A 16,656-nucleotide genomic window follows, 5' to 3' on the forward strand; every position below is an offset into this window, starting at 1 on the left:
ACTCTTATAGCTAAAGTTGCTTGGCAGTATCTCACTGATATGAGTGGCATTTGCTGTGGAGTAAGAGAACTGGCAGGCACATGTCATGTAACTTTTTTTTTCTGTTTAATCCTGTTTAATCAGCTATAAATGAGAATGTCATCCCTGTGGGTTTTTAATGGCTTTTCATGATGATTGTCAGATGAGCTGATTTAAAAAACTAATGCAAGGCAGGATATGCAGGCAGAATTTTTGCTTTTTTCATCTCTACCTGGCCTAAAAGCCTATTAAGGCTTCTGCTAAGTGCTGCATCTACTTTTCCTTTCTTCCTATGGCACCAGTCATTTCCTTTATCCTCAGCACCTACCACTAGGTTTTCCTTGGCTTGCTCCCTCAGCCTTTTCCATGGCACTATTCCCAGCTTTCTGAGAAGGACCTTCTCATAGTGATCTCTAGCCTTTTTCTGGAGCTGCTGCTCTTTCTCCAGCCTCCTCTGCTTCTCCAGTTCTTTCTGCAATACAAAAAGCAGTAGTTTTAATTCCCTCAAGATGAAGAGGATATTAAGCAATGACAATAGATTATCATATTGGAGTTGGAGGGTCTGACCTAGCAGGAAATAAGGGTCTGCATCATCTTTAGCACTGCAGTCCAGACATGGCCCCATGCAGTAGAACCTATGTCCCAAAGCAAACTGTCTTCTCCTGGGAGGTGGTGGTATTCCTGGATACTCCCTTGGGCTGTGTACAGCACTGAAGTTTGGAGTTACAGTAAACAGACATGTCACCTGTGGCTACCACAAGTGCTGATGTAGCAGGAACCTTCTTCGATGTCCAAAACATGTCCAAAAATTATTCTGAGTTTATGCATGGACCCTACCACTTAATCTAGCCTAAATAGCAGGGGAGGGATGTGGGTATTTTGTAACTGTATAACACTACTTTTGACTGATACTCAGGGATGAAGGTAAAATGTTCTAATATACTCAATCCAAGTATAACAGTAGTTGTAGGTTAAATTCCTGTAGGATTTCAAATGCAGGATTTGGGTTATTAGGACAACTCATTTCCAAGTAACAATAATGAAGTGCAGCTATTCCTAGGTTACCTCCAAGAGAAAAAGATGTCCTTGATATAACTGTCAGGCTTGTTTACTTCTGAATCATGTGTTTGTGACTGGTGGCACTGTGTACATTGGAGGGGTTACAAGAGTGGAAGGAATCTGAGAGTAGACTGAACATGCTGCCACTGTGAGGAGCTTATGCGGCTGTATCTCAGCAGAGAATGTCCAGCAGCTGGGACCTCTAGTCCTGCTAAGGAGACAGACAGCACAAACTTCATAGCATGTTTGGGACGCAGCCCTTCTCCCAACACCGTCAGAAAGGGCTGAGACTGTGAGTGTATTGTGGGTGCTGTGCTGCAGACCTCTGCTCTACCAATGAACACCTTCCATTGAAACTGCTCTGGCTGCTGACTGAGTACCAGTGGGTAATGGATTTTCTTCCCTATCCCTGCTAAAGGGGAAGAAACAGGTGAGGCATTTGGTCACCAGCTTCTGCTGCCTTCTCTCTCTCTGTCGTTTCTCCCTCTGTGCTTCCTTTTCCTCGGCTTCCTTCCTCTGTCGTGCTTCCTCTTCAGCCTTCAGCTGGGCCTTGAAATGGAGAAAGGTGAGATTCAATTTGTTTCATGTGACCTTTTCCATGAACACACGTCTTTAAATACTCCTAGTATTCCTCTAATATTGACCAGCACCTGAAACTTCAGCAGGTGAAGTTTCATATACATCTGTGCTCAAGCATGAATTGTGGAAGGGAGAGGGAGGAGGGACTGTCCTTTTTACTACCTCTATACATATCTATATCAATCTATCTATTTTTCTATGTATGTACATGTGTATTATTTTTGACCCTAAGTTATATATTTGTCCACTCTTCCTCTAAAAAAATGTAAACCATAGACCAAGTCATTTATTGAGAACTTGATTACTGAAGTCAGTGCTGAATCCCTAGGCTCTGCTCTCAAGTTTCATTTCCATATGCAAAGCAGCATTACAGGTACCCAAACATTTCTTTCCCCAGACACTGAAGATCACACTTTCTAATCCTAATGCAATTTACTAGCAATGTTTTCAGTAACAGTTTAATACCCTTGAAGAAGGCACTCTGTTGGATGTGTATCACAGATTTTGTGTATTAACTATACAAACATTGTCTCTTCAGCAGAGATTTACCAGAAAGATGCAGATTTTTACTAGATGAGACTGCATGTCCTCAAGCTGCATGTGACCAGAGAGGAAAGGCAGGGAGGGGAACCCTACCACTGCCAGGTCCCATGCACTGGATCTTTGTGTGCACTTTCACCCTTACCATTCTCAGCAAAGACAAGCTACAGTCATGGAGTAGGTGTGCAGAAAGTGCTGGGGGCAAGGGAGGCTGCTTCTTGAACTGTAACTTCAAGATGAAGTGTCTGCCTATGATACAGCAGGGCTGGTGCTGCAAAAGCAGCTGTAACTACTTCTTTTGATGTTTGATGGACATTTGCTTTCTCACAAGTCGTAAAACTCTTGCTTTGAATAAAGGGCCTTTTCAAAGTCCCTGATTCTGGGGTTAAATCAGCATTTCTTGTAACTGGAATGATGTGAAAGACACTTTATTTTATTTTCTGTTTTCCTTACCAATTTTTCCTCTGCTTTTTGTTGTTTGGCTTCTTCTATTTTCTTCTTTTGTTCTGCCCGCTGAATAGCTCTCTCCTCCATCCCTACAAAAACAAAGGACATAAGGCTTAGTGGAAATGAGCTATGGTGTAATGGCAGCAGTTTGGTGAACAAGGATGCATCACTCTATGCCAGCACAAAGGGACTTGCTTCCTGCTGCCCCTTGCAGCTGCAGTGTCCTGAACAAGGAACCTGTGAACGTTTGAGAGATGACTCAGGACCATGGGAATTATGTTATCTCCACCCTCCTTGGCTGACAGTCACAACCATGAGGCTCAGTTATGAAAGCAGCTGTGTTCAGAGGGTTTGTCCCTCCCTGCATTTACTGATTGAGGGCTGAGGCTCAGGGCACATGATTTAGCAGCAATTGCTCTGAGGTCTCCAATAAGCTCCAAGTGCTTATTTAAAAGCAATTTCATGACAGCATCATTGTCACATACATTGTCACAAGTACCTGACATACAGGTAATTGGTCGCATTAGTAAGAAGCTACTGCTTAATGCCTCTTTTGGAAGATAAATTGCAATGGAGTGATCTTGCTGTCCATCAGCAAGAGGAGTTGGGAACCTGTGCTTGCTTCCTCTGCAGTTGCAAACAAAAGCAAAGGCTGGAGAAATCAATAACTGGGAGGTACTGAAGTGTTTTGATCACTGTATGTTTCCTCAGATTTTTTATTTCTCTCAGCTGTCCCAGGATTCTCTGCCAAGGGAAAACCACTCAGTGATAACATCTTCACTGATTTTTTTTTTTTGGGATCTTTAAACACAAGTACTTGAATGCTCTGAAAAATATGCTTGCTGTCTCTAATATCTCTTGCTGTACAGAGTTTAGGCAAATCAGGGTGAATGATGGCTTGGACTAGGTAGCATTGGAGCTGAACACAGCTAGTGAAAGACAACTATTAATGCCCAACTGTCATGGCCAAAAAGGTCTGCTGATCTCAAAACTATTGAAACATCACAATGATTATATTCCAGACAACCTTTCATGCAGACTGTCACTACCCGCATTGATACAGAAGAACTTGAGTTAGGGATGTAACAGAACCCTGATCCTAGTTTACTGATGAAAAGGCTATGTTGTGTGTTTATTGTGCTCCAGTGTGGCCAGAGAAGGGGCGATATCTTATAAAAAGCAGGGATCTGGAGTTCCTTCCCCAGCCTGGCTATTGTTGTCTCACAAAACCTTGGCTAGGCACTTAATTCCCTCTGAAATCTCAACACCTCTGTCAAAGTTGGATGAAAATGACTGACTAGTTTGTGTTACTTGGATGTATAATGAAAGGAATGAGACTGATGGCAAAAAACCCTGTACAGCTTCTTCGAGTCTTGTCACAGCAGAGAAAACCACAGGTATCAGGAGTAACTGCCACAACAGTGTACTAAGTATGGACATGAGGGGTTTGCAGTGTCCCAGGTTTTAGAGATGCCAGACTTGGGAGAGGAAAACAGCTCACCCTCTCCTCTAATAGCACTCATCAGACTGAGAAATAAAGTGCAGAATTTTACTTGCACAGTATCATCAACCAGCAAAGCTGAGGCAAAGACAGACATTTCCATACAAGCTGTTGAGAAAAGTGGTCTGGAATGGTGTTTGCTATGTAGAACAATACCTTTCAGTATGGGATGAGGTGAGATCAGCTGGCTGGAGGGCCTCTTGCCTTTCACTGCTGCCCTTATGTTTTCTGGCCCATGAGAATCAGGTGGGCTATGAAAGAAAAGAATAAAGAAATTCTTCAGTGAATGTGGTCAAACTACATCTCACACCTACCACCTATAGCCTTGTAGTTTCTATTCTCCATTGTGTTGCATTATCCCTGATATACCTTTCTTCTACTTGAAATGGGACTCCCTTGCATCCTTGCAAAGGAAATGAGCTCCTGGGCTCCTGCATAGTCTGAAATACAGAGGATGATGCTTTTTTTTTTTTTTTTTTTTTTTTTTTTTTCTCATAACTAAATAGATCCCTACTGCTACTGTGGGTGACACTGGTGTTGCTGTTTCTAAGTGGATCCTGCATGGAACACCTGATGTTGAGCCAATGCAGGGAGGGAGAAGAAGAGAGAACTACAGCCCAGTCTGATACTTAATTTGAGGCTAAGCCACACTGAAAAAGAACAGCAGACAGCACTAGCATGACTGAAATGTGCCTAGCAAATTCTGGCTCAACTTGAGTGGGAATGAGACATGATGACTAACTGACCCTACTTTATTGAGGGCATATACCTCAAAGGGGTTGTATTCTTGCATCTGGATTGTTTTTCCTCCTTGGTTTGAGGAACAGAATTGTTAAACGTCTGGGTTGCAGCCATAGCTTGTGCTGCCTCTTCTTTATCTCGGCTCATCTTCTGATTTTCCTGCAGTTTAAGGATCAGCTCTTGCTGTTTCTGAAGCTGCTGCCTCTGCTCCTCAATCACACGTTGTTGAAAGGCGTGACGGTGCTCAAAACGACTACCATAAGCAGGAGATATGTCTGGACTGAGTGCCTGAAACTGCTGGAGGACTGTTGCTATTTGATTCCTGCACATAGCCTGGTCCTGGGCACTCAGGGCTGCATGTTTAATGGTAATTTCCCAGGCAAATTTGGGGTTTCTGCAGAAATTAGATGTGCGAACAACATCCAAACAAGACTGGTCTCTGGTCTGACCAGGCTCTTTCTGTATCAAGCAAGTTTCAGTTGGCTAGGGGAAAAACAAAAAGAAATTAGGAAAATATGGCATTGATTAAAACCAAGCACTCTTCTGCCCTTTCTGCATAGTGTTTTTTAAATGCAAATCTAGTGAGATGCCTGAGAAGTAGGGTAATCTCAGCTATGCAACCTTTATCCAGTCAGGCTAGAGGGGCCCCATTATGCACAAATGGAGGCTGTGGAAAAGAACTCTTAAGGACCTGAGTGCCATTTCACCAGGAGGAAGAAATCCTGATTAAGCAAGAGCTTTGGCAGGAATGAATCCTGACTATTTTGTTAGGGAGCATGTCTTAGGACAGCTCATTTCTTGGGGATTAGCACACTCTCTTTTGGATTGTCTTGTCCCTGTTCAGTGCTCAGATGGAGAATAAAATTAAAAACAATTGTTGAAGTGGTCTACACAGCTGATCTACTGAACAGTCCCCTTTTAGATGGAAGAGAAATCTACAAGGTGCTGCTTCCCTCTTTTCCAGCTTTGATACATATCACCACAAAACAGGTACACAGCAGGGAATGAGGCTGCACCTTTCTGACACATGGTCACTCTCTGAAGAGGCATCAGCTATAAGGTCTGCTTTCTGACTCCTAGGTCAAACCCTAAACTCAGCCCTATTCCTTGAGCACAAATTTTACCAGTGCAACAGAAGAAAAACATGGGTATATTAGGATAGTATAAGCACTGAAAGAAATCAACTTTTGCTTATACTTAAGCAAACAGAAAGCTTGACCTGTAATATGTGTGTGTGAGCTCTAATACTAACATTAGGGCACTGATGTGGTACAGTGTTTTATAGACAGAAGGAAGGTGGGAATCCAGTCTGACAAACAACAATTTAAGGAAGCAACCTCTGATTCTCCTCTCTTACCTCCCTGTGATGTGCATTATCCTGAAACAGCCAGTGAAAACCTTTTTTTCCCCCCATAGTTAGAAGTAGGAAAGCTGCACTGGCATGAAAAATATCTCTTGTCATGTAGTCAAGTAATTCTTTTTAAGTCTAAGCTGGCATCAAAGTTGTAACTAATCTCTCAGTAAAAGTGATCTGGGGGTGGGATGCTCACTGTGACTCCAGAGTACATGAAGGGTTGTTCTTTGGCAGCACTAGCGATTATTTTTAAAACTCCTCCATCGTCCTTCACATTTGCCTCTGATTTTTAGATTTCTCTCCTGAACAGTTGCAGGCAGGTGTTTGGGGGTCATCCTGGGAAATCAGCTTTCCTCTGGGACAATGTACTCTTTATTTCAGACTGCATGAAGTAAGTACTTTCTAATACTACTGCTATGCCAATAGGAAAAACCACATGAGAAGGATTTACCTTGTCTTGCTGTAAATATTGATGATTTACTTCTCCTGTCCCAGGCTTGTTAACCTCCGGTGGCCTGTCCCCACCTTTCCCCAGTGACACAGCCTCCAGCAGCTGTTCCATCTTTCTCTTTGTCTGCTCCCTCTTCATCTGCAGCTCTTGTTTTTCTGTCTCTGCTCGGCTCCAGTGCTGCCAGGCCAGAAAGCAGCAGCGCAGGAGGCGTCGCTGGTTGTGCTCCACAGCCAGCTGGGTTTTCCTGAATGAGAAAGCATTTGTGTTACAGCAGGAGTGGGCAGAAGCCACATCATTTCCTGACTCTTTTTGCTGCTTAACTCTGAAGGCCCCCTGAAGTTGTACATGGCTCCTCCAAGGAGGAGTGGGAGGGCAGAAAGGATGCCTGCTATTCTGAATTAAGTTTCACTAGTTCACACTTTGCAATTTCCTCTGGCATCTCTGGGATGCAGGACAGCTGCAGAAGAGGTATCATGTTCCCTGGCCAGCTGCATATGGGGAAGTGGCAGTGTCTCACCACTGCAGCCTGCCAGACACCTGTGAAGGGAAGTATCTTCTCTGGATGATAGGGAATTCATCCAACAGCCTCCTTAATGAAAGGCACTAGCCAAAATGATCCCTGCTATACTTCTACTGAAACAGAAAATATATTAATCATAAATAAATTTGGCAACCCATATTCTCTGGAGTCCAGAGCGAGCTAGGGTGAGTTTTCTAGGAAAGATACCTACAGAGACTGAGACACAGACTTGTTGGAAAGTGCTACAGCTCTTGTTTATATCTATCCTCCTTTTCATCTCTGCCACAATGCCTCTGGCAGATTGCAGGGAGTGTAGCAATTTTCTCAAAAAGCTGCTGTTTCCCTCCTGCTGGATAACTGACAAGCTGCTTTTACAGTCCCTGATCACTGCTCTGCCCAAGTATGGCTGCAGTAGGAGGAATTCCACAGTAAAGGGTCACTACCTGTTTTGATCTTGGAGATGAACTTCCAATTGCTGTGTCTCCTGCTCTACTTTCTGGGCCCAAGTATAGTTTCTCCAAGCTCGCAGGGCCTTCAGTTGGCATCTCCAGTCAGCAAGGGCTCTGGCTTTTCCCATTTTAATTCTGTGCTCCAGAATGACTTTCAGCCAAGCAGAGAAATGTCGTTGCAAGCATTTCTAAATGGGAGAGTTTCAGAAAACCAATGAGCAAGATACAGCCTGTCACAAAAATACTGATCCTCTCTGCCCTTTGCCTGTTCTGGCTTTCCTTTCTGAGATTCTTTTTAGAATCCTTGTTTTCAACAACTATCTTGATTAAGAAAAAAACTGTTGCAGAGCATGTGCAAGTCTTCTACAAAAAGCAGAAAGGGTCTACAGAGAGACATTATATCAAGGGGCTCTCTGCTTTGAGTGAAATGCACTTAGTTCACCAAGTATAAAGGAATGAAATGGGTGAGGAACATACAATTTCTAGAGACGGGGAAAATATTTTCAAATCTAGAAAATGTCTAAGATGCTACAGGTAAGAACACATCTGTAAATAACTGCTACTTTTAATTTTTTTTTTTTTTTTTATTTTTTAACTTAGACAAAAAGCAAGACACTTCCTGCAATGAATTTATGACATGGCCTCAGCTCATCGTCGTTCCAGCAGGAAGCCAAACCTTTCCCCTATTGTGTAATTAGACTCGCTGCCTTTGGGAGTAATTTACATTGTACAGAGCAGCAATTTGCTATCTAATGTACTCCATAATTCTAGCCCTGTCACTGCAGACACTGTTCATTTTGATCCTCCAAGTGGGTCAACTCACAGGACTCTGCTGTTCCCCTTTTGTCATTGTGCCTTGTGTTAATTGCATTGCTCTCTCACTGAAATCTTCAAATGGAGACTTACAAAAAGTCAATGCATTAGCTGTTTCTTTCTGCTTTAGGAAAGTAATCAAAATGTCACTATTGCTCAGCTCACCCAAGCTGTGTCTTCTCACATTATGCCAGTCCTGAATTGTTCTGTGATTTCATACAGGCTTATCTTCACAGCTTAGACTGTGCTGGAGAGAGGTTGTGTACTGCTAAACAGCAGCCAAGCCCAAATCCAGCACATGGGCAGATGGATTTAGCTGTGAGGAAAATCACCATAAAATCTCTTCTGCTGAAAAAAACCCTAGATGTAGATATATAGACATCAATGAAGATGACCTCTCTATTAATTTAAAACATTATGTGATGGATGGTATTCATACCTGCACTCAGGAAATTTATTTCCTGTGCTGAGACTGCTCATATAAAATTATTTAGTACTAAAAGATCACTCTTTAGTTGAGAGTATTTGATACACATTCAACCCAGAGCTGACCATAGTACCAGTATAATGAAGGTGAAACAAAGAGGTTCCTACTAGGAAGTTTAAAGTTTGTTTGCCTCGAAAGAGCTGTTGCAGTAACACAGAATATTCTACTGCACTCAAGTGGAAGGGGATCCTTGAGGAACCTGTTACTGTGGATGTGCTGGAATGCATCAATTCTCAGAGCCACAGCTCAAAATTTATCCCAGACTACAGTATTCCTCTTTCCTCTCCCTATTCCTGAATTAGACTGTGCAAGGCAATCTTTAAAATGCCTTCCCATGCACAAAATAAGGGTTTCTCAGGCCTTTTTTTCTGCCACTTTCCCCTTTTATTTCCTTCCTTGAGGGAAAACAAATCTCACTCCACTTCCTCCTCTGTACATCTCCTTATTTCTTGATTGCAAAAGCCTTTATGGTCTCATCTGTCTTGACAGCCATGTCTTTCCCATAATTCTACGTGAAATGTCCCACTGAATACACTTGAGGCACAGGCCCAGTAGGGTTGGCACCTCAGGATTTCTTGTTCCTAATATTACAGAACACTTTTGGCCCTGCTTTCCTACTTTCCTGGTATCAGGAGGTCTTTGAAAAAGCAAAAACATTCTGCATAACCAGGACTTTTTACTTCAGGTTTGCAAATGGTAGCCAAGGGCAGGTAGGTATCTCAGTCTCAGATAAAGAAAGGTGATGCTCACTCTCTGCTTACTGGTGTGAATCCTGCACAGCAACTCCTCAGCCTTTCTTTGTTTCTCCTCTCCTTGCTCTTCTCTCTTCAGGATCAGGGGTGGTGACACAGCAGATACCTCCTGCATTGACGGCTTCTGAGTTTTTTCTTGTCTCTTCCCCTCCCTGAAAAGTGAACAAACACACAGATCTAGTATCATGATATACAATCTAACACCACCTCTTTTTGGCCAATTGTAAGAGAGCCACCTCTACAGCTTAGAAATTTGCTGATTATTTTAACTTGTCCTCTTAAAAATCACCTCTGTAATGGTTTGGGTCCCAGAGATTAAACAGTCCGGTGCATTTCCTAGACACAGAAGGCAGAAGAAAATGGTAAATTATTTCAGTAAATATTTCATTAAAGCACTGGGATTAGGATCTCAGGGATCCCTAAAAGTGACACCTCTGCTCAAGCTCAGCAGAAGAAAAAAATTATGTCTCTGCAGAATTCTCAGCCAAGAATGCTCTTTATTCTCTCATAGTAGGGAAAGTATTGCAAGACCTAGACTTTCAATACAGACTTCTTTTATTTTATTTTTTTCTGTGTACTGGCTTTCATGTGGTGCTAACCACAGGTGCTAACAAGGTGGGATGTAGTCACAGAGTTGATGGAGAGAATGCTCAGTGGTGCAAAAACAATGCTACTTTGTGATTCAGTGCACATACTGTACTGTATATGGCTGAGGGCAGGATAATACTATTCTTAGCCCACCTTCCCACTCATTAAAAACTCTGCCACTGATGTTGGTAACAGAGGACTGAAAGGTTTTGGGAGAGTTCAAAGCTACTAACAGCTGTTTTGTTAGGGATCACCACTGCTCTTGTATTTAACAAATGGACCTTATAAGTGGTTTCCATCTCTCCACACCTCCCACACCCTTCCTTACATTCTCCAAACTTTTGCCATGGTGTGCTTCTTCTCAGCCATTTCCTTTCGCAGCTTCACTATTTCTCTCTGGATTTCTTCCTCCTCCTTCTTAGCCTGCAGGGCCTTCCTTCTGTCCTCCTCCTGTGCCTGGAGCCTGGCCTCAGACAGAACTGCTTTCTTCAGGGACTCTTGTTGTCTCTGAAGCTCTAAAGCCTTCTGATGCCTCATACGGTTTTCTTTCACCTGGGCAGGAGAAAATTGGCAAAAGTCAAAGCAAACACCAAAGGTTGAATAATTTGAATTTCACTGTACACTGCCAGGGTGGGTCACAATCCACCTTTCACATTAAGCAAGAAACCCTATCCATAACAGGCACTGATTGGAGAGACTGTGCTTTTGACCAGCAAAACACTCCACATAAAAAAGTGAAATTAAATCAATATTCCTTAATAAGAGCAAACTCAGAACTGACTGCAGTGGCAGCTCTTCCTGTCAGTCTTCAGAAAAAGGGGAAAAACTTTAACAGTTTTAGTGAAAGCTGACTGTGCAAGCTACTGCTGAATGGCAGATGTGGACATGGAAATGCACTAAAGTTTCAGCTGAACTGTGGAAGAATATCTTTGGGTAGTTGCTTCCAAGTCAGAGATTATTGCAGACCCTAAGGGAATACTGGGGAGGTATCACTGAGCATTTACTCTAATCCTATAATCCTCCACCTTACTCTTTTTAACTGAGCTGCCTTGCCTGCTCACCTGCTTGTGTCTGAGCTCCATGATTATTCGTGGATCTGCAAGTTTTTTTTTTTCCTTGATCTCTTCAAGTCTAAAGTGTTTCGCTATCCCACAGTTCACATCTTCACTCTGCAAAAGATGCTGGAGGTATTTCTGGACAGAGGAACTTTCCATTTCACATTCCAAATAGCTGCACAAGTCTGCAATGAGAAATTCAGATTATCGCAGGCTAATGTGAAATGAATAAACCCCTGTCTCAGATCACAAAGCCTAATGCAATTAAAGGGATCACTTCCCCAGACTGTTGAATGCATTTCTGATGAACATGGACACACTGACTGCACTCCGTTTATCCCCAGAGTCTTAATCAGTCTTCCATTGAACATGCTAGAGCAGTAACAATGTTTCATCCATTTCTTACTGTCTTGCCTCTGAGCATCTCAAATGGCTGTATAAATTTGACAGGCCTCAAAAATACCTGTTCACAAAAAAAATAAATAATTCTCTTTTACAAAGGGAGACATTGTATGTTTAGAGGCACTTTTATGCAGCCCTACAGCAAGATGCTGTAAGATATGGGGAACAAAAATCATCACATTTTATCTTGTTTCTACTGAGTCTACTGTCCTGGCCTCAAAACAACTGTTACCTTTCAGTCTGACAAACCATAAGGCCTGACCTCCTTCCCCAGCACAGCCTCAGTGAGGAAACCAGGACCTGCTTTGCAGTGCTCTCACCATCAAAGTGCTCATACTTCGAAGGGGCTGCAGAAGGCTCTTTCTGAAGGACAGTGTCAACTCCCTCTTCTCCATCGCTCAGCTCCAGTTTCAGCTGGGACTTCATCCAGTTACTGATCAGCTCCTGGGCTACCATGAAGAAAGAGAGTGATGACTTCACTTGCTTAAAAAACTATATGGCTAAGTGTAAACTACTAATAGTCTAGGATAGTTTTATCACATGCTAGGATGACTGAAACCTGATCTGCAACAGAAAATGGAATAAAGCTAATCGTTCTGTTCTTATCTTCTTGATCTGTAAAAGAACAGAAAGAGAAGGTGGCAAACTTTTCCCTGTCATGTATATCAGAAATTAATTCTTCTCCATTTTTACTATGATTCTGCAGGCATTTAGATCACTTGTGATTATTTTCTAGCATTTATCAAGGAGATGGAATTCACATGAAGTAGTTCATAATTTAGATAGCTTTCACATGCTTTACATGTTGCAGACATTTAAGATGGTTTCCACGTGTGCAGCCAGGGCTGCTAAATTCAAAAGAACAACTGTTTGAACAAACTTTTATTTCATGTGTACAGGTTAACCTTTTGCAAGTACCACAGAAACAACTGGTGAGTCTAATTACAAATCTGTCAGGTGGAAAACTTCACCTGGGACTCAGGGTTAAGACTGCAGCTACAGGAATGCACCCATGATGGATGTGGTACTCCTCAGTAAGCTCAAATGCCTAATGAACAACGGGGTGTGAAGTCCTTCAATGGACTGTTCGCATCCCTGTTCTTCTGTGGAAAAATGAAAAAATTCCTTTTTCAAAATTTCTTCTCAAAAGCAAGGTCAGGTCATGTGTCTGCTGCCTCAACAAGCCAGCTGGCCTTGCTGCATGGGTGGCCAAGATGCTCCTGAAGCAGGACACGGGGCTGTAAACTGCAAGGCATCAGGAGCAGCCCTACGAGGAGCAGAGCCATCCCCAGCCATCTGTGCAGTGAGGATGGACAAAGAGCCAGGATCTCAGTAACACAGTGTAAGACACACAGCCAATGGACAGGAACAAGCAGCTGCTCCAAATACCTGCTCCTAACACAAAGTGAAGATGCTCCTGGTATTTCTAAGGCAATAAAGCCTTTTTCAAACTTTCTTTGAAAACTGTGAGTTTGTTGTCCTTCAAATCTCTTTCATTCTCTTTCATAATCTTTACAGCCAGATCAGGAACAGGGAAATATATCAGATAATAGAAAGACCAGAAAACAACTTGCCACTTGGGGAAGGGTTACTTTTTTGACTGGGATTTGTGGTGATCTCTTAACTAGAGTATAAGTCTTCTGGCACTTTTCTTATCAATACCTTCCTTTACAAGTGGGCTTTGTGTGGCTACTACCATTAAGTATTGTAATAATAGATTCCAGGTAAAAGAATTTCAGTTGAGCTAGGAACAATTTTGAGGGGTTGGTAGCTATAAAAAAGAAAATCCTAGCAGAGAAGGGTAAATGAAAATAAGAAAGAAATAATAAAGAAACATGAAGAAAGCAAAAGAAACCTTTCCACCAAAGGAAAATACAAGGCTTTTCACCACAGCAAAGACAGCTCCTTTGGAGCAATTGGCTGTATAATGCATTCAGACGTGCACTGTAAGCAGGTAAGTGTATTCCAAGTTGAACCCATGATGATTACAAGTGAAAAAGCTGACTTCCTGGATTGAAGTGGATGCTCTTAAGAGCATGTGTCATCATCTTGTTCTGTAATGCTGACTTTTGATTCTTAAAATAATGGTTAACTAATTTTTTAAAATTCTGTCTCCTATCAGCTTTTTACACTGCAGACATATTTCTAGCACTGATGGGTGATAATTTCCTTCCTTTTTGGTTTTTAAATCTATCCACAGCTTTACTTTCAAACTGCAGCAAGCACTTTTGGCCGCAAGCTTTACAAAAGAAATATTTAGTTAGGAAAATTTTGCACGGGAATCAAAACAAAACCACATTGTTATTAACAGATATGTGAAATTTACAGAGCAAGTCCATTTCCACAACTAATCTGCTATCAGAAATATGTCAGGTAATTTCACCTGGTTCCCTACAGCGCACTAACTTGGTTTTGACCATACTGTATCTTCAAGGGCAGTTCTTATCCTTGTCTTGACCTGATATCTCCAGGAGACACAGAGTTTATCCTGCTCTCAGGTACACCATTTAAGATCTGCCTTGAATTCCAGCAACTGATCCTTCTTATGCCTTTCTTCATCAAATGAAAGACATCTTACTATAAACTGTTTCTTGTGAACTCAAGCTTTGCAAGAGCCTGTTCAGGTCTCACAAAGCTAGATCATGAACAGTTCATTTCAGGCATCTGGTGGCAAGCAGAATTTTACCTCACCTTCCTCACAGGCCTCACGATGAACTTGCAGGCGTTCTGCAGTTTCCAGACTTGTCACAGGGCCCCAAGGCCTCTGTGGACACCTTGACTTTTGAAGGGAAAAAGCTTCAGACACAGCATACTCAGAGGCTCGGTCCACTCTCTTAAATTAAAGAAAGAAAAACATTTCTAAGGATATTCATTTTTACACTTCCTACATCCACATTTCTCCTTCAGAGAGCAAACACCTCTAGGAACGTAACACAAAACAGCATGGCTGTTATAAGGAATAGATTTCTTTTGAAATGCATTTCTACAACTGTTTGGTTGCATAAACTGGACTTAGAAGTCATTAGGCAATAAACATTCATTTGGCAATTAGTGCCAAACAGAGAGACTGGAGAACACAGAGAATGGAAACACCCAGCCCCTGGAGGCTGGATGGAGACTTGCTGAGCTAGAGCCCAGCAACCAGGGCCCATGAAATTTGATATCAGCTTTTTGTCATAGCCAAGCTGAGAGACTTCCTGTCCTGTATTAATATCTCTGAAATGTTAATGGTCCTGACATGTCACTGGGTTTTCACAAGTAACACCTGTGCCCCAGACAGTCCAGATTTCTGAAATTCTTCCCTCTGTGCTGCTGCCAGAGGCCCAGGATGCTGCCTGAGAAAGCAGATACACACTCCTACCTGCGACAAGAAGCAGGCTGAAGGTGGGAGCATGGGTGTGCCCAGGGAAGCAAAACAAAGGGAATCTTACCCTAGAATTAATTTTCCTTGATGTCAGGTAGTTGTAGGTGAAGGTGCTTTGGGGTAAATCCCCTGTATTACTTGGTAAAAAAATGTGCAGAACTCCTCAACAGCAAGTTTTATGTGTTGACTTTTATGTATAGCAACAAACTGGAAGGGACCATGGGAGTGTTGCTCTACTTGAAGGCAGGAAGGCTCTGCAGAGGGCTCTGGACAGGCTGAATTGATGGGCTGAGGCCAATTACATGAAGTTCAACAAGGTGAAGTGCCAGATCCCACATTTGCATCGCAACAACCCCAGGCAGCGCCACAGACTGGGGAGAGTGGCTGGAAAGCTGCCTGGCAGAAAAGCACCTAGGGGTGTTGGCTGACAGCAGCTGAACATGAGCCAGCGTGTGCCCAGGTGGCCAAGAAGGGCAATGACATCCTGGCCTGTATCAGCAATAGTGTGGCCAGCAGGACCAGGGCAGTGATTGTCCCTCTGCACTTGGCACTGGTGAGGCTGCCTTGAGTCCTGTGTCCAGTTCTGGGTCCTCAGTTCAGGAAAGACATTGAGGTGTGTGTTTAGAGATGGTCAAAGCTGCTGAAGGGTCTAGAGGAGCAGCTGAGGGAACTGGGACTGTTTAGTGTGGAGAAATGGAGGCTCAGGAGTGAACTTATCATTCTACAACCACCTGAAAGTAGGATGTAGTCAGGTGGGTGTCGGTCTCTCCTCCCAGGTAACAAGTGACAGAACAAGGAGGAACAGCTTCAAGTTTTGTTATGGAATATTTAGATTGGATATTAGGAAAAATCTCTTCACTGAAAGGGAGACCAGGCATTGGAAGAGGCTGCCCACGAAAGACGCTGAGTCACCATCCCTGGAAGTGTTCAAACAACCTGCAGATGTGGCACTTGAGTAAATGGTTTAGTGGTGAACATGATGGTACCGGATTAATGGTTGGACTCGATGACCTTAGAAGTCTTTTACAAACCTTAATGATTTTATGATTTTCAGCCACCTCAGGTTACTCAGAGCCCCGTCTAACCTGATCCTGAATGTCACTGGGCAAGCTATTCCGCCTTGGCCCATTGTTCCACGCTACCCGATCCAAACTTCGGCAGAGACTAAGTAAAACCACAGCGTTCCAACCTCCCGCGCCTCTTCCTGAACCCCAGTTTCACAATGCGCCGCTCATCCGAGCGCAGCGCGGACTTCCCCCCCGCCGGCAAACCGCACATCCCGGGGAAACCCGATCCCTGCTGCTAACGCCGCCGCGCTAAGTGCCCGCGATCCCAAGAGGTGCCAGGGAAGCGTCCCGGCCCCGGCACCCCGAGCCGCTGAGGGCGAGCGGGCCGCGCTGCCCCGCCGCGCCCCGTTACCTGCGGGAGGCGCTGCCCGCGGCGGAGCCCCGGCCGCAGCCCCCTGAGGGCCATGGCAGCCCCCGCCCGCCGCCCGCCCCTCTCGGCCATGGCAACGGCAGGGCGGGGCCTGCCCGC

General features: G+C 43.5%; 2 protein-coding genes across 2 annotated transcripts in view; one reads left to right on the top strand and one right to left on the bottom strand.

The window, feature by feature from the left end:
- The window catches only part of ZDHHC23 (zinc finger DHHC-type palmitoyltransferase 23), a 19,761-nt gene extending 14,879 nt beyond the window's left edge, over nt 1-4,882 (top strand). The window contains exon 4 of the mRNA XM_056488482.1: nt 4,651-4,882. Coding sequence (XP_056344457.1) covers nt 4,651-4,777 — 127 coding nt within the window. The 3' untranslated portion in view covers nt 4,778-4,882. The remainder of the gene's footprint in view (nt 1-4,650) is intronic.
- Nucleotides 1-16,629, bottom strand: part of CCDC191 (coiled-coil domain containing 191) — a 20,830-nt gene extending 4,201 nt beyond the window's left edge. The window contains exons 1-13 of the mRNA XM_056488453.1: nt 16,540-16,629; nt 14,448-14,589; nt 12,077-12,205; nt 11,361-11,539; nt 10,628-10,851; nt 9,710-9,863; nt 7,654-7,847; nt 6,691-6,934; nt 4,914-5,368; nt 4,301-4,395; nt 2,650-2,732; nt 1,525-1,626; nt 347-490 (exon numbers count right to left, since the gene is read on the bottom strand). Coding sequence (XP_056344428.1) covers nt 347-490; nt 1,525-1,626; nt 2,650-2,732; nt 4,301-4,395; nt 4,914-5,368; nt 6,691-6,934; nt 7,654-7,847; nt 9,710-9,863; nt 10,628-10,851; nt 11,361-11,539; nt 12,077-12,205; nt 14,448-14,589; nt 16,540-16,629 — 2,235 coding nt within the window. The remainder of the gene's footprint in view (nt 1-346; nt 491-1,524; nt 1,627-2,649; nt 2,733-4,300; nt 4,396-4,913; nt 5,369-6,690; nt 6,935-7,653; nt 7,848-9,709; nt 9,864-10,627; nt 10,852-11,360; nt 11,540-12,076; nt 12,206-14,447; nt 14,590-16,539) is intronic.
- Nucleotides 16,630-16,656: the final 27 nt, after the last annotated feature.

Source organism: Oenanthe melanoleuca, chromosome 1 (assembly GCF_029582105.1).
Source record: "Oenanthe melanoleuca isolate GR-GAL-2019-014 chromosome 1, OMel1.0, whole genome shotgun sequence".
Taxonomy (NCBI): Eukaryota; Metazoa; Chordata; class Aves; order Passeriformes; family Muscicapidae; genus Oenanthe; species Oenanthe melanoleuca.